Below are 18,463 nucleotides of genomic sequence, written 5' to 3' on the forward strand. Positions count from 1 at the left end.
CTGGGGAGCAAATGTCAGGGGTGACATGCACCCCTGCCTTCAGCATAGGTAAGCCCCTTGTTTGGGAGGTGGAGTGAGGTGCCGGGTGACCTGGTGGCTCAGCAGTAAAGAATCCCGCCAATGCAGGAGACATGGGTTTGAACCCTGAGTCCGGAAGTTCCCAAAAAGGAAATGGCAACCCACTCCAGTATTCTTGCCTGGGAACTCCCGTGGACAGAGAAGCCTGGTGGGCTACAGTCCATGGAGTCAGAAAAAGAGTCAGATGGGACAGAGCCAGTAAACAAGTGAGGTGCAGGGCTGGTCTCTAGATACAGGTCAGGCTAGCCCTGCCCTGCAATCCAGGAGAAAAATGCGGAAGGGGGTGGGAGGGTGACGTTACCAGCACCTGCTTGGGCAATTAGTGAGGGCGGGTCAGGGCTGGAATCACCCGGAGTAGACCCCACAGCCTGAGGAGCTGGGACAGGAGGCGGGTGGAAACCAACTTAGTGCCCAGGTAGAGCTGGCCGGGCCGGGAGGTCTGCTGTGTGTCTGAGACCCGGTGTTCTCTCTGCAAACTGTGGTTTGCACGAAGCCCTGTGTGTTTACGGGTCATTCTGGTCCCTGGCCCGCAGCGAGCTCCTCGGTGGCCCGGGCGGGCGGAGGCCTACGCCTGACGGAGGCGGGATGCTGCCTGGACAGCAGCGCCCTCCGCTCCCGGGTGTCCAGCTCAGATGCCGACGTCCCGGGCCTGAGCGCGGCCGTACCCACTCCTCTGGGCCCCCGTCCGCCCCTTTCCGCCTTCCACGGTGGGGGGCGGGGGAAGGCAGCGGGAGGTGGGGGACATGTACTTCCGTCCCGGCCCGGCCACTGTCTTTGGCTGGGCCGCGGGTGGTCGCTTCCAGCGGGCTGGACAGCGGGCGGGGTCTCCGGGTCAAGGTGGGCTTCCGGGGAGGGCGTGGCCTCGAGCCGAGGGCGGGGTCTCGGAGCCGGGCTCCGGGGAGGGCGGGGCCTCGGGCGTGGCGTGGCCTCGGAGCCGGGGGCGCGGCCGTTCCCCGCGCGCCCCGATAGGCCCGCGTGAGCCGGCTCCGCCCCGCCCCCCGCTAAAATCGCAGCCTCCGCGCAGAGTCCCCAGCTCCGCCGGCTGAGACCCCGAGCCACAGCGACCGAGAGGCCAGCGGCCGGTGTAGCCCCGGCTCCAGAGCGAGCGGCCAGCGCGCGGCGCACAGGGCGGCCTGCGGAGCCCGGGAGCCCGGCGGGCTGCCACGATGTTCCCCAAGGAGACTACATGGAACATCTCGTTCGCGGGCTGCGGCTTCCTCGGCGTCTACCATATCGGCGTGGCCTCCTGCCTCCGCGAGCACGCGCCCTTCCTGGTGGCCAACGCCACGCACATCTACGGCGCCTCGGCCGGGGCGCTCACCGCCACGGCGTTGGTCACCGGGGCCTGCCTGGGTAAGGGGGCCGGGGGGGCTGGGCAGATGCCCCTCGCGAGCGTGGAGCGGCCCCTTCCGTCACCATGGGGAGGTGGGAGGGGTCTCTACCCGGGACTCGGGCCGTGGGTCCAATTCCGGGCGCCAGCCAGGGGCGGGGCCTGCCTTGTTTTGCTCCAAGGGTGCCGGGGGATTGGGGTAGGGCCCGGTGCGCCTCTGGGCCGAGGCTGCCGCCTAGGGCCCGCCTCTCGGGCGCAAAGGTTGGGGGGCGGGCAGGTGCAGCAGGAATTATTTCATTGGAAAGAGAAAGTAGTTCGTGGGCGGGACCTCGAGAGTCGGGGTGGGGCCTAGGCCGTCCGCCTGCCCCGGGCGTAAGACCGGGTGCCAGCGGTCACTGTGTTCTGGGGCTCCGGCATTCCAGACTGCCGTGGCCCCGGGGCCAGGTATGGAGTTGGCTTCTGAGAGAGCGTCTGGGCACTGTGGCCTGGTGCCTCCCGAGGACTCCTGGAGGAGGACCTGGCAGGTCAGGCCTGGGCCTGGCCAACACAAGCTCTCTCCGGCTCTCTCGCTCCTGGCGCACCGCCCACTGTGGGCCCGGGTCCGTGGCTGCTGCGAGACGTTTTTGCCCCCACCATGGGGCGAGAGGCGCGTGGAGACTGAAGTCCCAGAGTCGGCTTCCTCCACCCACACTCTTACGGCGGCCCTTGCCAGTGATGTTTACGGCACACGGAGGTCTCCGGGAGGCAGCCAAAGTGACAGAGGGATCATTAGCTTCTGGAATGCCCCGCCCAGCAGGAGCCTGTCCAGGGTTCTCTCCTGCCCCCTGCCGGCGACCTTTGCCCGGAGAGGTTGGGCGGGGAGGAGCAGAGTGGCCCCGCCCCTTCCCTTCCAGGCGGCCTCCGCCCGGTGCCCCTCAAACCCCCTGTTGGTCCCAGGACACCCCTAGGTCCGTGGTACCTTGTTGAGGACATAGCTCCCATGGCACCTCCCCCCAACACACACTCCCAAGAAACCTTCCTCACGAGTGCCGGTGGTCTTGGGCAGCTGGAGCCTCCACCCTGTCGCACTCCTGACCCCAGTGGTGATCCTAGCGCCTCCGGGGCCTTCCTGCCCCCTGACTACTCCCGGCCGGCTCCCACTCCAGCTTTGTCCCTGGCCAGTGCCCATGGCCCCCAGAGCCATGTGGAGCGGCTGCAATGGGATGCGAGTTGATTTCATGCCCCCCGGGCGGCACTAGGGTCTGTGGATCTGGATCTGGCCAAGTGGGTGAAGGCTGAGGCTGCTCAGAGTTGAGACTGTGGCTTCTACCCTTCCTGGCGGGGCTGGATGCCAGGCAGGCCAGGCTCTGTGATTCATGGATCAGGGAGAGAATTGGGAAATTCCGGGCAGAGGGCAGGCCGTGGCCTCAGCTGTGCCCTCCCAGGAGCCCCTCTCTTCCCAGGAACAGGTGTCCCAGTTGTGGGCCAGGCTCCACGGACACAGAGGCTCCTCCGGGGTGGACAGGGCTGCCTTGAGTCTGTGCCGTGGTCCCTGGGCATGGAGCCCTGGGGAAGGTGCGAAGCCCAGGAGTGCTGGCCCGACTCTTGGCCCTCTTATTCTAGGTGAGGCTGGCGCCAACATCATCGAGGTGTCCAAGGAGGCCCGGAAGCGGTTCTTGGGCCCACTGCACCCTTCCTTCAACCTGGTGAAGACCATCCGGGGCTGCCTGCTGAAGACTCTGCCTGCTGATTGCCACGAGCATGCCAGCGGCCGCCTGGGCATCTCTCTGACCCGTGTCTCTGATGGCGAGAACGTCATCATAACCCACTTCAACTCCAAAGAGGAGCTTATCCAGGTGGGCCCCGCGGGCCACACTGGGGCGCAGTAGGAACCCCGAGGCCCCTGCTCACTGCCCCCTCTCTGTCCCTACCCTCCAGGCCAATGTCTGCAGCACCTTCATCCCCGTGTACTGCGGCCTGATCCCCCCGTCCCTCCAGGGGGTGGTGAGTATCCCCTGGGCGCCCTGCCTGGGTGGCAGGTCAGCTCCTGCGTGGGGGGTGGGATGAATGCCCCCCAGCCCCGCCCGCCTGCTGGCCTGTTGCCTCACTTCCCCAGAGTGTGGGGAGGAGCGGCATCTGTGCCCCCCTGTCGGTGGCCTCACTTCCCCAGTTACTCAAGAGCCGGCCAGCCCCGCGCGGATGCAGGTTTCCGGTGGCTGTTCTCCCCAACCCCACAGTCTGGCCATCTGTTCAGCGGCCAGTGCCCAGTGGGTGAAAGGCCCAGATGAAATGGCCCCAGGGGAAGGGCCGTCAGCGCCCCCTGCCGGGCCCTCCCTGTATGACCCGGTGTCCCCGCCACAGCGCTATGTGGATGGCGGCATCTCAGACAACCTGCCGCTCTATGAGCTCAAGAACACCATCACAGTGTCCCCCTTCTCGGGCGAGAGTGACATCTGCCCGCAGGACAGCTCCACCAACATCCACGAGCTCCGAGTCACCAACACCAGCATCCAGTTCAACCTCCGCAACCTCTACCGCCTCTCCAAGGCCCTGTTCCCGCCCGAGCCCCTGGTGAGGCCCGCCCTCGTCACTGGCATGGGGGACAGCTGCCCGGGGGCCTCTCCTGGCGATAGCCCACAACCCGTTCAGCCTCTGTCCAACCTGGATCTGGCTCTGGATTCAAGTTAGCTTAGGGTGGGGTAGGGGGATGGTGCAGGGACCCCGGGGACCCCAGGGGGCAGAACAGGGTGTGCCTGGCCCCCTGCCCCAGTTTATGCCTCCCCCTGCCTCAGGTGCTTCGAGAGATGTGCAAACAGGGCTACAGGGATGGCCTCCGCTTCCTGCGGCGGAACGGTGCGCGGGCTGCCCGGGGCTGGGTGGGCTCTGCTTGGCCGTCCCCTGTGGGCCAGACGGCCGCAGCCCCGCTGATGGCCTGTCGCGTCCTCCCCACCCAGGCCTCCTGAACCGGCCCAACCCCTTGCTGGCGCTGCCCCCCAGCCAGCCCCCTGCTCCTGAGGATGCAGATGCAGGGGAGGGGGCGGCGGCCATGGAGAGGACTGCTGGGAAGGATCACCTGCCTCCGCCCAGGGAGGATCACATCCTGGAGCACCTGCCCTCGAGGCTCAATGAGGGTGCGCGGGGGAGGGGGGCCTGGGGGGAGGGGGTAGAGGGGTCCTGGGCTCCGCCTTCCCCACCGACCTGCCACCAACTAACCGCCCTCCTGCACCCACAGCCCTTCTGGAGGCCTGCATGGAGCCCACGGACCTGCTGACCACGCTCTCCAACATGCTGCCCGTGCGTCTGGCCACAGCCATGATGGTGCCCTACACTCTGCCCCTGGAGAGTGCGGTGTCCTTCACCATCCGGTGAGGAGCAGGAGGCGGGCCTCCAGGACGGACTTGGGAGTCACCCCTGGGTGGTGGGCACACAAGGAGAGAAAGAGACGGCTGGTTTAAGATGCTGCAGAGATGCCAGGTCGGGCCCCAGAGCCAGGGCACAGACCCGGCCGGCCCGGCCGCGGTCCCTGAGCCCATGCCTTGCGCCCTGCCCCAGCTTGCTTGAGTGGCTGCCCGACGTCCCCGAGGACATCCGGTGGATGAAGGAGCAGACGGGCAGCATCTGCCAGTACCTGATGATGCGCGCCAAGAGGAAGCTGGGCAGCCACCTGCCCTCCAGGTGAGCCCCTGCCGCCGTGCCCACCCCGGCCCGCAGCCTCTGGGGCGACCCCCACGCGAGCCCACCGCCCCTCCCTCCTGCCCTCCGCAGTCTGTCGGAGCAGGTGGCGCTGCGCCGCGCCCGCTCGCTGCCGTCCGTGCCGCTGTCCTGCGCCGCCTACAGCGAGGTGCTGCCCAGCTGGATGCGCAACAGCCTGTCGCTGGCGGACGTGCTGGCCAAGTGGGAGGAGTGCCAGCGGCAGCTGCTGCTCGGGCTCTTCTGCACCAACGTGGCCTTCCCGCCGGACGCCCTGCGCATGCGTGCCCCCGCCGGCCCGGCCCCCGCGCCCCCGCAGCACCCGCCGGGCTCGCCCCCTTGCTGAGGGCCCAGGGCCCTGGCCTTCCGGCCGCGGGGCCCCCGTGCTGAGGGCCGGGCCCCCCAGTGTCCCTGCCCCGTGAGGCGGGGCCCCGGGGCCGGCTGAGCTCCCCTCCGCAGCCCCTCTCCATCCCCCTGCAGACTGAGGAGCTGCCCAGGGGGGCTTTGCGGTCCACCAGCGGCTCACTCGCTGCACTGAGGAGGGCGGGGTAGCCCTCCCTGCGTGGCCGCAGGGGCCCCTTGCCTGTGCCTTAACCTCCCCTCGGGGACCCGCCCTGGTTCCGGGCCAGCGTGCTGGGGCCCCCACCCCTGCGCCCCCTACCCGGCGCCCCCACCTGTGAGCGCAGTATTACTCCTGAGAACTTTGCACCTGCTCCACCGGCCACATTTTTTCATGTTTCTGAAGAATGTGTGTGAAGAATTATTTATTTTTGCCAAAGCAGATGTAATAAATGCCACAGCTCAGCCCTGCCTCCTTCACTTATGTGTGGCGCCCCCCAGCCCTGCCGCCCGCCCCCCTCACATCGTGTCTCTGCAGCTTCAAGCCACGGATTCCCGGGGTCCTGCCTGCCTCTAGCCTGGCATTCAGGGCCTGCCAGCCAGCTCTGGGGCTCCCCCTCAAAGCACTGAGGGTTTCCTACGCTGCCGCCCACTCCTCTGGCTGGGACCCTTGGGCACAGCTTTCCAAGGGTCAATGAAAATATTTGGGATCAAGATCCTTGCAAAATAAAAACAGAACTGTTTAGTTTAGAACTTAATGGTGTCCTGGGGGTGTGGGATGATTAACCGGTTGGATGGCTGTGGAGGCTGAGGTTGCCCAGCTGAGTGTAGGGGAGAGGTGGGCAGCGGGGGGCTGCTCCACGGTGGGCCTTTGGCCCCAGGCTTGTGGGAGGTGTGGGTCTTGCCCCTGTCATCAGGAGCCTCCCCGCCCCCAACAATGTACCCAGCCTCCTGCCCGAATATAGGAGGGAGCAGGTGTGGTGAGGGGGGCTGGGTCTTGTGGGTGAGATATGCTCTCGAGGCCTCCTCTGCCCTGCCTGGGCAGTCTGAGGGGAATGCGGCCAGCCCCCCTTGGTGACCACAAGGGCCCATGGGATGAGGGGGGTGTCTGAGAGGAGCAGGACGCTTGGCTGGCGGTCCAAAGCTGATTCCTGCTGGGGGTTTGCCCGCGCCTGCCCTCCGCGCTTCCCCATGGCCGCAGCCCCCAGCCAACAATAACGGTCGGGCTGGGGCTGCGACCGGGAGAGCCGGCTTGGCAGGTCCCCGTGCGCCTGTGCCAGGGGCCACCCCTTGGTCTCAAGGTCCCGTCCCGTAGGCCCAGCCGGTTCTAGTTCAGCAGGATCCCTGGGGGAGCGGAGGCCTCCAGCCCCAAGCGCTGCCAGGAGGGCCCCGTGAGGCCAGCTCCAGGTGGGTGCAGGGCAAGGCCGGGACCTGGGAGGGGGACCCCTGTGAAGAAGCGGGCATATTCTCCCTGCGCAAGGAGGTCACACACAGGCCCCACCCAGCACCTTCTGGCAGCCCTCCCCCAACAGGAGCCGCAGTCAAGGCTGTGCCCCCAAGGAGGGTTTGGGGTGTCTGCTGAGACAGGGCCCTCCTGCCAGCACCCCCAGTCTCTCCCCTCACACATACAGGCCTCTAAGGCACTGATTTAAATACCATGTTGTAGTATACTACTCGTTTATTGTTTTAAAAAAAATGGGAAAAGAATGTTGGAGAAGCATAGGGAAGAGAGGAAAGTCACGCCACTCCTAGAGATAACCGTTGAAAATATTTTGGTCTATTTCCTGCCTGGTTTTTCCTGCACGCTCTTCGTCGCCTGAAATAGGGATCCTGAGGACTGCCCCCCCACCCCGGCCTTGGCCCTGTGCAGGAAGTGTCCCTGGGGTCGTCTCCACCCCACCACGAGCTCAGGCTCGGACAGGACAGACCCTGGGGGTCAGGGGCTGCATGCAGGGGCGGGCGGCGGGCTGAGTGCCGGGCTACAGGGCAGTGCCGAGAGGCGGGGACTCGGCGGGGACACGGCGACGGCGGCGGCTCCGCCCGGCCGGCCCTGCCGGGGTCTCGGTACTGGCGGGAGGACAGCCCAGTGCGCGCAGGTGTGGCGGTGAAGCTCCCAGGTAGGCAGGCGCCTGGCGGGTCCCCCCACCTGCATTGGCCGCGTACCCCCACACCCGCCCCCCCAGGTCGCCACAGGGTGCACGGATCCCTGCGTATCACGCCCAGGGACTCCGGTGTCCCTGGGGGCGCGCAGTGGCAAGGGCAGGGCAGACTGGGGCCCCAGGACGTGGGGGCTCAGGAGTCCTCCCCTCTCCGCTCCGCGGTCGGGACACAGCTCAGTTTCCGGCTGGGACGGCCCTCGGGTCCCAGGGAGCCAGGGAGCCGCTGGTGGGGTGGCTTGCCCGCGCTGGGGGGTGGCGATCCCGCGCTGGGGGAGTGGTCTCCGCCCACGTCCCCTTCTCCCGCCCTTCCTCAGACCCGCCCTCTTTATCGGTCGTCCCCCTCTCCCAGGAATTTGGTTGGGGGGGGGTGGAATCACAGTCCTGGACTGAGGCGTGATGACCCCAGGGTCCCAGGTCGAGGGGTGATCCCACACTGGGGGTTGGTTTCGGGAAATTCAGGGGTCAGGGCTTTGTGGGAACGACAGGTGGTCTGATGAGCGGGCACGGCACCCCCCGGAGAAGGAGGCCAGTGTGGTGGCGGGCATGGTGCCAGCAGGAAAGGCTGCTAGGCTAGACCCTGGGGTTCCCGACAAGGGCCTTGGAAGGCCTTGAGGCCCACGTTGGACCCTGCACCTGCCCTCCTTGGGGCCCCAGGTCGGTGGGAGGGGCTGCGGGCGGGGAGGGCGGAGCCAGCCCGCCCGCCAGCTGGCAGGAGGCGGGGCCCAGGGTCCGCGCTGAGAGCAGCCAGGACGGGCTGGTACTCCCACTGGCCCGGCCTGGTCAGCCCTGTGCCCAGGTCAGCAGGACGTGTTCAAGTCCTCTGCGGCTGACCGTTCCCTCACCCGAGCACTTGCCCCCTCCCGCGAGCCCCCACCTCATTTTCTGTCACAAGATCTAGAGCAGCCCCCAGCCCACCCCCACCAACGCAGCCTCTCCTGCACCTGCGGCTTCGAGGGTGGCCAGGAGCCTGCCTCGCTCCACCCAGGCCCCCGCCCGCCGGCGCCACTGCCTTCAGTTGGGCCACACGCCCCCTGGCGGCCCCTCTGCCAGGCCCTCTCCCCCTTCCCATGGGGGCAGGGAGGCTCCTCTGCGCCCCACCTCTGGGTGCCCACCGCTCCTGCTTAGCCCTCGCACCCGCTCTGCCTGCCCTTCTCCTTTCCCCTCGTTTCTTCTCAGCTCTGCTCAGGCCACCGAAGGCTGAGCCCACCTCCATGGCCAACCCCGGGAAGCCCGGGGCTGGGGAGGCCCAGGAGGAGGAGGGGTGGGAGCAGGGGCGCACCCCGGGGCCCCCGGCCACGATGCTGGAGCAGGCCCAGGAGCTGTTCCTGTTGTGCGACAAGGAGGCCAAGGGCTTCATCACCCGGCACGACCTGCAGGTGAGCCCCCGCCCCCAGAAGCCGCCCGCCCCCGAGGCTGACCTTGGCCACTCAGCCCTGCCGTCTGCCCCGCCAGGGCCTGCAGAGCGACCTGCCCCTCACGCCCGAACAGCTGGAGGCTGTGTTTGAAAGCCTGGACCAGGCGCACACCGGCTTCCTCACCGCTCGGGAGTTCTGCCTCGGCCTGGGTGAGCCCAGCCCCTGAGCCCCGCCCCCAGCCCGCTGGCACGTGTGACTTGGGGCCCACAAGGTCAGCAGCCCACGCCCATCCGTGGCCTCCCGCCGGGGCACACACACAGACTCCACGGGGAGCCTCCAGATGCGGTGGTGTGCTCACCAGCTCCCACTCCTCTCCCAGAGCCTAATCCCAGTAGGGCTGGGAGCCAGGCGTGCCTCATTCTGGCCTGAGCCCAGCTGTCACCTCCCATTCCCAGGACGGGAGTCGGACCAGAGTAAGGAAGAAAAACAGGAAACCAGGCTCAGAGAATGGGCAGGATATGAGAGGGGGCAGTGGGCTGAGCTGTGGGGGGTGACAGTCTCTCCCTCCCACGCCTGCAGGCAAGTTCGTGGGGGTGGAGCCCACCCCCTCCCAGGCTCCAGAGGAGACCTTTGAGTCGGGTTGGTCGGATGTGCAAGGCGCCGGGGGCTCCGTGGAGGAGGACGAGGAGCTGCTCTGCTCGACGCTGGAGCAGCTGGGGGTGGCCCGGGTCCTGGGCGAGTAAGTCCATGTTGGCTTGACCGCAGCACCCTCCACTGCTTGGTCCACCTGCGCGCGGCCTGTCCACGTCGCCTGCACACTTGTTTCCAGGCAGGGACCCTCGGCCAGACTGGGTCCGGCCCTCTCAGCTGCCACTACTGTGGGCCGGGCGTGATTTCCCACAGAATTTGCATTTCTGGAGTCAGCAGTCACGGCTACACCCAGCACAGGCACATCCCTGGGTACACAAGGACACAACCCCACTTGTACACACCTGGCCAGGCCAGCCCTGCAAGGGTGAGAGCACCCAGAAGAGGACGCCCTGTTTGTCCAAGGCTACAGGGGCCTCTACGGGCTTACCCTTCAGGGTGGGGGAGTCCTCACTTCGGCTTCAGCCCCTACCCGCCCCCTCCAGGCAGCGGGCAATTCGGACGCTCTGGACCCGGCTGCAGCATGAGCGGCCGGAACTGCTGGGCTCCTTCGAGGACGTTCTGATGCGCGCCTCAGCCTGCCTGGAGGAGGCGGCCAGAGAGCGGGACGGCCTGGAGCAGGCTCTGCGGCGGTGAGGGCTGGGAGGCCGGGGGCTGCCGGAGGGGCTCCTGGCTGTGGTGCTGGCAGGCTCTAAGCAGCCGTCTCACCCGCGGTTCCCCGAAGGCGGGAGAGCGAGCACCAGCGGGAAGTGCGGGGTCTGTACGAGGAGATGGAGCAGCAGCTTCGCGAGCAGCGCCAGCGCCTGCGGGATCAGGTGGGCCCAGCCCCGGCTCGCGGGTCTCCCCGGGGATGCCTTCTTGGACGGAACTGGTCCCACCCGCGCCCCTGCCGCCCGCGGGGGCTCAGGTGTCCCCGCGCGTCCTAGGGCCTCCCCCGGGAGGAGCGGAGAGGCCACCTGGAGCTGGAGCTGCAGAGTCGCGAGCAGGAGCTGGAGCGCGCGGGGCTGCTGCAGCGGGAGGTGAGCGGCCGCCGCGCGGAGGGATGCATGGCGGCCCAGCCCGGGCCCAAGCCCCGCTGTCCCCCACGCACTCCCTGGCTACTTGGGGGCCTCTCTCCAGCCTCGAACCCCCGCTTCCCCAGCTGGAACAGCAGCTGCAGGCCCGGACCTCCGAGCAGCTGGAGGCGCAGGCGCAGAACGCGCAGCTGTGGCTGGCCAACGAGGCGCTGCGGACGCAACTGGAGGGCGCGCAGGAGCAGCTCCGCAGACTGGAGGGCGACGCGCAGGGCCGCCGCGAGCAAGCCCAACGGTGCTGGGGGCGGGCCGGGCCCTCGGGGGCGGGCCCCGGGGAGGGGCGCGCCTGGAGCTCCGGGCTGCCGTCGCCCCCGGTCGCAGCCCCGCCTCTGGGGTCTCTGTGGGGCGGGGTCCTCCAGGGGGCCGTGGGGCACCCCGAGTCGCCTTCCTGCACCCGGATTACCACCTCCGTCCTGCAGAGACGTAGTCGCAGTCTCGAGGAACATGCAGAAAGAGAAGCTCAGCCTCCTGCGGCAACTGGAGCTCCTCAGGTGCGTCCGGAAGGGGTCCGCGCCGCTGCCGGCTCCCACCCAGCCCCCATCACCGTACCCCCACCGCGAGGAAGCCCTTCCGTGCCCGCGTCCCCCACCCAAGCGTGCTTCCTCTTGAGACCCCTCAGAGCCTGTAGACTCCTATTCCCCAGGGAGCTGAACACGCGGCTCCGAGACGAGAGGGACGTCTGTGAGGCCCAGAGGCTGGGCATCGGCCGCAGAAAGGCTCTGAGCTCGGCCCCCCTGCTGGGCGCCCCCTGCTGCTGCTGTTGCAGTAGCTGGGCTCGCCCCCCCAGACGTGGCTCCGGCCACCTGCCCAGTGCCCACTGACCAGCCTGCCTGACTCACTGGGCCTCACCTGGCTACCTGGAGAAGCCACCCCTTGAAGGCGACTCGGCGTGGCTGTGGGCTCTCCCCAGTGAGCTGCCCAGCCTGCCTGACTTGCAGACATGAAGGAATTAACCTGGGGGGTCAGGGACTGATGTCCCTCCCTGCGGTCCTCATCCTATCCCCAGTGCATCAAAACTAGCGGAAAACCCCTTCCTCCGAATAAAGTCCACTGACTTCGTTCTCCTCGGTCTCCCCTGTGTGTGGGAACTGTAGAATTTGGGAGGCACACGCACCAGGCATCCTTTGTCCTTGTGTGTCCACTGGCCATATCTGCAAGCCCTCACCGTCCATCAGAGTTGTACGGACGAAGGGACTGAGGCCAGTTGGCCAGGAAGCGGTGGGCGGGGTGCCCTGACCACCCCCAGCCTCCAGGGCCACCCCCTCCCCATGCCAGTCCTCACACAGCCCTGGGTGGGCTAGTTCAGCCCACTAGAGTTCTGAGGCCCGGGGGGGTGGGCCTGAGCTGTCCCCGGTGCCCCTCAGCCCTGCCAGCCCGAGCCTCAGGCAGGGAGCAGGGGACGAGGGCCGCCCACTGTCTGGGGAGAGCTGTCCCCACCGACGGCGCCGCCTCGAGCTGCGGCCATTCTGCTCTAGCTCCCCAGCGCAGCCGGTCGCAGCCTCTGCCCTCGTTCCCGAGCCTTTCCCCACCACTCCCAGGCGACACCCTCCTGTCTGGACCCTCTCACGCCGTGACCCAGGCCTTCCCTGCAAGCCGTACTCCGCACGGCGCCCAGAGAGGCCCCTGTCTGCTCCTGACCGCACCTCGAGGTCCTCCCCTGGGCCGGCTCGCGTCTGCCCCGGCGACCCCCGCAGCCCCCGCTCCTCCCGAGGCGGGCGCCCTCGGGCCGCAGTCCGCCTGGCCTCGGCCTCCTCCGGTGGCCCCCAGGCCGCCGCCGGGGCTGCTGCCCCGCCCGCGCGCGCGGAGCGCTGTCCGGACCCGCCTGCGTCGCCGGCCGGGGGCGGGGCCTACGGGCCCGGGGCGGGGCCCGGGGCGGCCCCGCTCGTCTCGGTCGCAGGCCCCGGCCGGCTGCGTCTTCTCTGTGCTCCGAGCCGCCGCCGCCGCCGCCCCCGCCGCCCGCCGCCCCCGCCGCCCGCCGGACTCGGACGCGTGGCCGGTGAGTGCACCGCCGGGCGCCGACGACCAACAGCTGCGCGCCTGGCAGCCCCGCAGGCTCCTACCGGGGGTAGACGAGTGCCCGGAGGCCCGGCGGGCCGAGGGTCCGCCAGGCGAGGGCAAGGCGCCTCCCGGGTCTCCGGACGGTGCTGGCGGCCCCCGCGGGCCGGGGCCTCCCCCCGAGCACCCCACGCGCTGCGCGAACACCGGTGCCCTCCGGTCCGCCCGGTGCGAGTGGGCGGGCCGTGCGCCCCGCCTGGGCGTGGGGGTGGCGGCGGCGGTGACTTCATCGCGGTGACGCGCGAATTCCTCACCGGCCTGGTGGGAGCAGAGCTGGGAATCCCCCACCTTGGGGCGTGGGTCGCTGACAGGCCGGGCTGGACTTCGGGAGCCGGGGGTGGGGCGGCCGTGTCCAGGGCAGCGGGAACTATTTCTGGCCGGCCCTTCCCTGGGGGCTCACCTCCTCCGGGCACTCCCGGAAAGGCGGCCCGCTCCTCAGCCCTTCGCTCGAGGGCGGGCCGCGCGGGCGGAGCCTGTGCCTGGAACCAGCCTTCCCGGGACCCCGGACCCCCGGGCGGGCCCAGGTCCGCCGGCGCGGGGTGTCTGCGCCTTTCCTTCCCAGGCAGCAGCCACTGCCGCTTCCTGGGGGAAGGGCTAGCTACAGGCCAGGTGGCAAGGCTCAGACTAGGGGGCTTGGAGGAGGCGTGCGGTCCCTCCCAGGATTGGACTGTCCAGAAATGTCTCTGCCCTTCCCCGCCCTAGCCCAGGCCAAAATACCGGGCCTGGCCGCTCCCTTCTCCGCGGGCGGGGGGCGGAGCGGACACTGCCAGCTTTGGAAGGCCGGCTCGCGGCCAATACCTGGGTCAGCTACAAGGAGGGATGGCGGGATCCTGCTGGTCCAGGTTGAGCCTGACCTGCGGCCTGTCCCTGGCCCTCTAGTGGAGCCTCCTCAGGCGGGAACTTCTGTCTACCTGCCCTACAGAGGAGCCATCCCACCAGCCAGGTGAGTGCTGGGCGCGGCAGCTGGAAGTCCAGCTCGGGAGGCACTGTGTCTGTCTGGAAACAGGGCCCCAGGGCTCTTCTGCCCTCTGTGTCCCCACCCAGCTCGTGCAGACACCCCAGAAAGGAGAGGGTGGGGTGGCTCTGGGGAGGAGCACAGCTGGAGCTACACTTTGCCCTGGTCCCTGTGGCTGTCCCCATTCAGGAAGGACCCCCCCAGGTCTGGGGGTGGCGCCTGCCAGCTCTGGTTGGAAGTAAGGAAGGCCGGCCCTTTATGAGGCCTGAGGGCCTTCTCTAAGACCACAGGACTAGGCTAGAAAAGCACAGATCAGTCTACCTTTGAGCAGCTTCTGCTGCCTGCCCGTCCCCCCCAGCAGCCAGCAGGATCCTGCCAGCCTGTGACGTGGGGCCCGGGGAATGCTTGGGGTGGGGTGGGGTGGGGTGGGGGGCCTGTCTGGGCTCACCCAAGGTGCCTGCTGGGCTGTTCTACCTGGCTGCCCGTAGGGCTGAGTCAGCCCATGGTGGCTGGGGGTCCTCCATGCCTCCCCCACTGTGCCGAGCGGGGGTCAGGGAAGCCAGGCCCCCCAGGCTTCATCTGGGCTGCGGGCACCGCATCTGCCCTTGCTGCCCCGAGCAGCCCTTCCGGGAAGGGTCCTGGTTCCCACAGACACCCCCAGAACCTTCACCCAGGCAGGCGGTTGGCTTGGCCCCAGCCTGGTCTGGACGTGTGTCCCTTCCTCCTCTCTCCGCTGGCATTTGGCCGTCCTCCCGGGCAGCCCCTCCCCCACCTCCTGGCCCCAGGATGGGTGAGTTTGGGGAGAAGTCGACAACATGTGGCACCGTCTGCCTCAAGTACCTGCTCTTCACCTTCAACTGCTGCTTCTGGGTGAGCAGTGGGCACCACCTTTCCCGACCTCAGAAGGAGCCTGGCCGGGGGTTCAGGCCCGGGGCCAGATGTGGTGACCGGTGTGCACTGCCTGCAGCTGGCTGGTCTGGCCGTCATGGCCGTGGGCATCTGGACGCTGGCCCTCAAGAGCGACTACATCAGCCTGCTGGCCTCGGGCACCTATCTGGCCACAGCCTACATCCTGGTGGTGGCGGGCGTTGTCGTCATGGTGACTGGGGCTCTGGGCTGCTGCGCCACCTTTAAGGAGCGGAGGAACCTGCTACGTCTGGTCAGCGGGGCTGGCCGCACTGAGGGTGGGGGTGGGGCTCCCTGCCAGGCTGCCTGGGGTTGGTTCTGGGTTAGGAGGGGTTAGAAGGGTGATGGATGAGACGCTGCAGGACAGACTGCTCTGCTCACCTGGGAGGGGCTCCCTGCCCACCTGTGGGTCCCCGTATCCCAGCTGGGCCGGTAGAGGGAAGACACCTGAGGAGGAGCACTGGGAGGCCTGGGAGTCCCCCCGCCCTCACCTGCTGCCGGGGGCCCCCACCGTGTGGCCACCTGGCAGCTGAGGGCAGTGGCTCCGCTCTGTCATGCCTGGCACTGGGAGTCCTCACGGAATGAGGGTGTCCGTCTCCCAGCCCACCTGAGTCCCTGCCACCTCCCCCCAGTACTTCATCCTGCTCCTGATCATCTTTCTGCTGGAGATCATTGCAGGGGTCCTGGCCTACGTCTACTACCAGCAGGTGAGGGCTCGGACGTGGACGTGCAGGGACACACGGCCGTGAGCTGGACACGAATGTGCAGGAGACGTGTGTTCATAGGGACACAGACACCGACACCCTGGGTCACACACACACAGGCAGGGCGTGCGCGTGAAGACCTGCATGTGCACACGCATGTAGGCTGGGAAGGACATAGACATACAGGCTGCAGTGCTGAGCTGAGCGCGTCAGGCCCTGGGGGTGGGGGAGGGGTCACAGGCGGAGGGTGGACCACAGGGATGGCCAGCTGGCCCTCTGCACCCAAGCTGCCTGCTTGGGGGCCCTGGGGGAGGCAGGGGATCTGGAGTGCCTTCCCTGCTGCCAACCCTGCCCACAGCCATCTGGGTGACTCCCAGCCACCTGGCCCCCACAACCACCCGTCCGAGCCAGCGTCCAATGCCCTTTCCCTGACCCCAGCCCTTCCCAGAGTCCTCCTGCACACCCCTGGTCTACGCCCACTCCCACCCTGCCCCACCTGGGAGTCTTAGACCAGGGCTGCAGCCGTCCCTCCCGCACCCCAGCTGAACGCAGAGCTCAAGGAGAACCTCAAGGACACCATGACCAAGCGGTACCACCAGCCGGGCCACGAGGGCGTGACCAGCGCTGTGGACAAACTGCAGCAGGAGGTGGGCGGCTGTGGGGCACAGGTCGGGTGAGGCTCGGGGCTCTGCCTGAGCTCTGCTCCGCTGAGCTACAACTCTGCTGTAGTTTCACTGCTGCGGCAGCAACAACTCGCGGGACTGGCAGGACAGTGAGTGGATCCGCTCGGGCGAGGCAGACGGACGAGTGGTCCCCGACAGCTGCTGCAAGACCGTGGTGCCTGGCTGTGGGCGGCGGGACCACGCCTCCAACATTTACAAAGTGGAGGTAGGCCGGTGGGGGCCTGCTGAGCTGCCGGGATGCTGGGGGCTGGGTGGCCCCACCCCTGAGGTGACTGGAGGACTTGCCGCCTTCAGCAGCCCCTCCACCCCTGCAGGGCGGCTGCATCACCAAGCTGGAGACCTTCATCCAGGAGCACCTGAGGATCATCGGGGCCGTGGGCCTGGGCATCGCCTGTGTGCAGGTGTGTGTGTGTGTGTGTCTGGGAGGGCTGGGCATCACCCATGTGCAGGTGCGGTGTGTCTGAGGGGGCTGGGCATCACCCATGTGCAGGTGCGGTGTGTCTGAGGGGGCTGGGCATCGCCCGTGTGCAGGTGTGTGTGTGTGAGGGGCTGGGCATCGCCCGTGCGCAGGTGTGTGTGTGTTGGGGGCTGGGCATCGCCCGTGTGCAGGTGTGTGTGTGTGGGGCTGGGCATCGCCCATGTGCAGGTGTGTGAGGGGCTGGGCACCGCCTGTGTGCAGGTGTGTGTGTGTGGGACTGGGCATTGCCTGGGTAGAGGTGTGTGTGTGTTGGGGGCTGCGCATCACCCGTGTGCAGGTGTGTGTGTGAGGGGCTGGGCATCGCCCGGGTACAGGTGTGTGTGTGTTGGGGGCTGGGCGTCACCCATGTGCAGGTGTGTGTGTGAGGGGCTGGGCATCGCCCATGTGCAGGTGTGTGTGTGTGGGGCTGGGCATTGCCCATGTGCAGGTGTGTGTGTGGGGGGCTGGGCATCGCCCATGTGCAGGTGAGTGTGTGTGGGGCTGGGCATCGCCCATGTGCAGGTGTGTGTGTGTTGGGGGCTAGGCATCGCCCGGGTACAGGTGTGTGTGTGTTGGGGGCTGGGCATCACCCATGTGCAGGTGTGTGTGTGTGAGGGGCTGAGCATCGCCCGTGCGCAGGTGTGTATGTGTGGGGCTGGGCATCGCCCGGGTACAGGTGTGGTGTGGGGGGGGCTGGGCATCACCCAGGTACAGGTGTGGTGTGTGTGGGGCTGGGCATTGCCCGGGTACAGGTGTGTGTGTGTTGGGGGCTGGGCGTCACCCGTGCGCAGGTGTGTGTGAGGGGCTGGGGCCGACGTGCTCACGCTGGCCGTGTGCGTAGGTGTGTGTGTGTGGGACTGGGCATTGCCCGGGTACAGGTGTGTGTGTGTTGGGGGCTGGGCGTCGCCCATGCGCAGGTGTGTGTGGGGGGCTGGGGCCGACGTGCTCACGCTGGCTGTGTTCATAGGTGTGGTGTGTGTGGGGCTGGGCATCGCCCGTGCGCAGGTGTGTGTGTGAGGGACTGGGCATCGCCCGGGTACAGGTGTGTGTTGGGGGCTGCGCATCACCCGTGCGCAGGTGTGTGTGGGGGCTGGGGCCGACGTGCCCACACTGGCCATGTGCGCAGGTGTGTGTGGGGGCTGGGGCCGATGTGCTCACGCTGGCCGTGTGCGTAGGGGTGTGTGTGTTGGGGGCTGGGCATCGCCCGTGCGCAGGTGTGTGTGGGGGCTGGGGCCGACGTGCTCACGCTGGCCGTGTGCGCAGGTGTTCGGCATGCTCTTCACCTGCTGCCTATACAAGAGCCTGAAGCTGGAACACTACTGAGCACGCCCGCGGGCGGCCGCCCTCCGCTGCGCTGCAGCTTCTTGCGACGCATTGACTACTGACACTCCTGAGAGCCAGGGTGCTGTGGTCCAGGAGGCGACTCTGCCCCCTCCCCTGCCAGAGGGGCTGTTCTGCTGCCTGGGCCCCCCACCGTGCCATCATCATGCCCTCTGGGGACTCCCAAGCCCCAGAGGCAGCTTCAAGTGCCTTTAGCTACACACCAAAGTCCCAAGACCTAAGGTCAGCCCCACCTATCTGCTGGGCTGGGGGTTAACAAAGGCCCCCCTCCCACCGCCGTCTTCTTTGGGCTGAGGTCGTGGCCTTGGGATGCTCCCTGAGGCCTGTGCCAGTTGGGCAGAAATGGGCTGGCCTAGGGGAGCCAGGCAGCAGCCAGTGAGTTGGCCCCAGGTGCCTCCCCCAGGCCCCCCGGGTACTGGGCCTCCTCCTCAACTGGGGAGGAGCCCTCTGGGCCGGGCCGTGGCCGCTCCCCCCCGCCAATCGCCATCTGCAGCCTTGTACTGCCTAGGTCACCGCCGTCACCCGCCCCCAGAGGCAGGACCCTGCGGGTGATAGTCACTGCTGTACTCCATGCCTAGGACTGCTCCTGCTACTTGATAGGTGCTCAATAAACATCTGTGGAATGGATGGCTGAGATGACTTCGCTGACAGAGGTAGTTCTGGTCTCCAAGAGCTGTCACGTGTGCCCGGCAGAGTGGACAGACCCACCCC

General features: G+C 67.9%; 3 protein-coding genes across 7 annotated transcripts; all 3 read left to right on the forward strand.

Moving 5' to 3' along the window:
- The first annotated feature begins 432 nt into the window (after nt 1–432).
- Nucleotides 433–5,881, forward strand: PNPLA2 (patatin like phospholipase domain containing 2). 2 transcript variants are annotated; one of them, XM_043922754.1, is made up of 10 exons: nt 433–493; nt 1,103–1,431; nt 3,011–3,243; nt 3,326–3,391; nt 3,749–3,958; nt 4,180–4,240; nt 4,342–4,518; nt 4,620–4,752; nt 4,940–5,062; nt 5,153–5,881. In XM_043922754.1, exons 2-10 carry the CDS (start codon nt 1,245–1,247, stop codon nt 5,421–5,423), a joined length of 1,461 nt encoding a protein of 486 aa, XP_043778689.1. In that variant the 5' UTR covers nt 433–493; nt 1,103–1,244; the 3' UTR covers nt 5,424–5,881. The 2 variants fall into 2 exon arrangements, with proteins under 2 accessions (XP_043778689.1, XP_043778688.1); XM_043922753.1 differs by lacking the exon at nt 433–493 and having other exon boundaries at nt 1,083–1,431.
- Nucleotides 5,882–7,400: 1,519 nt separating this feature from the next.
- On the forward strand, nt 7,401–11,715 carry CRACR2B (calcium release activated channel regulator 2B). The gene is made up of 10 exons (XM_043922786.1): nt 7,401–7,533; nt 8,752–8,951; nt 9,028–9,139; nt 9,510–9,669; nt 10,064–10,210; nt 10,303–10,393; nt 10,505–10,597; nt 10,720–10,886; nt 11,071–11,142; nt 11,295–11,715. Exons 2-10 carry the CDS (start codon nt 8,787–8,789, stop codon nt 11,470–11,472), a joined length of 1,185 nt encoding a protein of 394 aa, XP_043778721.1. The 5' UTR covers nt 7,401–7,533; nt 8,752–8,786; the 3' UTR covers nt 11,473–11,715.
- Nucleotides 11,716–12,487: 772 nt separating this feature from the next.
- Nucleotides 12,488–18,379, forward strand: CD151 (CD151 molecule (Raph blood group)). Of its 4 annotated transcripts, none has more exons than XM_043922795.1 (9): nt 12,488–12,647; nt 13,586–13,649; nt 14,398–14,531; nt 14,629–14,820; nt 15,200–15,274; nt 15,814–15,918; nt 16,001–16,159; nt 16,269–16,403; nt 16,445–16,474. In XM_043922795.1, the coding sequence occupies exons 3-9, from the start codon at nt 14,448–14,450 to the stop codon at nt 16,457–16,459; spliced, it is 765 nt and encodes a 254-aa protein (XP_043778730.1). In that variant the 5' UTR covers nt 12,488–12,647; nt 13,586–13,649; nt 14,398–14,447; the 3' UTR covers nt 16,460–16,474. The 4 variants fall into 4 exon arrangements, with proteins under 4 accessions (XP_043778730.1, XP_043778748.1, XP_043778739.1 ...); XM_043922813.1 differs by having other exon boundaries at nt 14,422–14,531; XM_043922804.1 differs by lacking the exon at nt 16,445–16,474 and adding an exon at nt 17,675–18,379 and having other exon boundaries at nt 12,489–12,647; nt 16,269–16,355.
- Nucleotides 18,380–18,463: the final 84 nt, after the last annotated feature.

Source organism: Cervus elaphus, chromosome 2 (assembly GCF_910594005.1).
Source record: "Cervus elaphus chromosome 2, mCerEla1.1, whole genome shotgun sequence".
Classification (NCBI taxonomy): Eukaryota; Metazoa; Chordata; class Mammalia; order Artiodactyla; family Cervidae; genus Cervus; species Cervus elaphus.

Bases quoted from the DNA above. Each gene is read 5' to 3' on its own strand.
- PNPLA2 (XM_043922754.1), top strand. From the start codon at position 1,245: ATGTTCCCCAAGGAGACTACATGGAACATCTCGTTCGCGGGCTGCGGC. The intron at 4,241-4,341 runs GTGCGCGGGCTG...CTCCCCACCCAG, and splicing joins CCGCTTCCTGCGGCGGAACG to GCCTCCTGAACCGGCCCAAC. The intron at 4,753-4,939 runs GTGAGGAGCAGG...GCCCTGCCCCAG, and splicing joins GCGGTGTCCTTCACCATCCG to CTTGCTTGAGTGGCTGCCCG.
- CRACR2B (XM_043922786.1), top strand. From the start codon at position 8,787: ATGGCCAACCCCGGGAAGCCCGGGGCTGGGGAGGCCCAGGAGGAGGAG. The intron at 9,140-9,509 runs GTGAGCCCAGCC...CCACGCCTGCAG, and splicing joins GGAGTTCTGCCTCGGCCTGG to GCAAGTTCGTGGGGGTGGAG. The intron at 9,670-10,063 runs GTAAGTCCATGT...CGCCCCCTCCAG, and splicing joins GTGGCCCGGGTCCTGGGCGA to GCAGCGGGCAATTCGGACGC.
- CD151 (XM_043922795.1), top strand. From the start codon at position 14,448: ATGGGTGAGTTTGGGGAGAAGTCGACAACATGTGGCACCGTCTGCCTC. The intron at 14,532-14,628 runs GTGAGCAGTGGG...CACTGCCTGCAG, and splicing joins CCTTCAACTGCTGCTTCTGG to CTGGCTGGTCTGGCCGTCAT. The intron at 15,919-16,000 runs GTGGGCGGCTGT...ACTCTGCTGTAG, and splicing joins TGGACAAACTGCAGCAGGAG to TTTCACTGCTGCGGCAGCAA.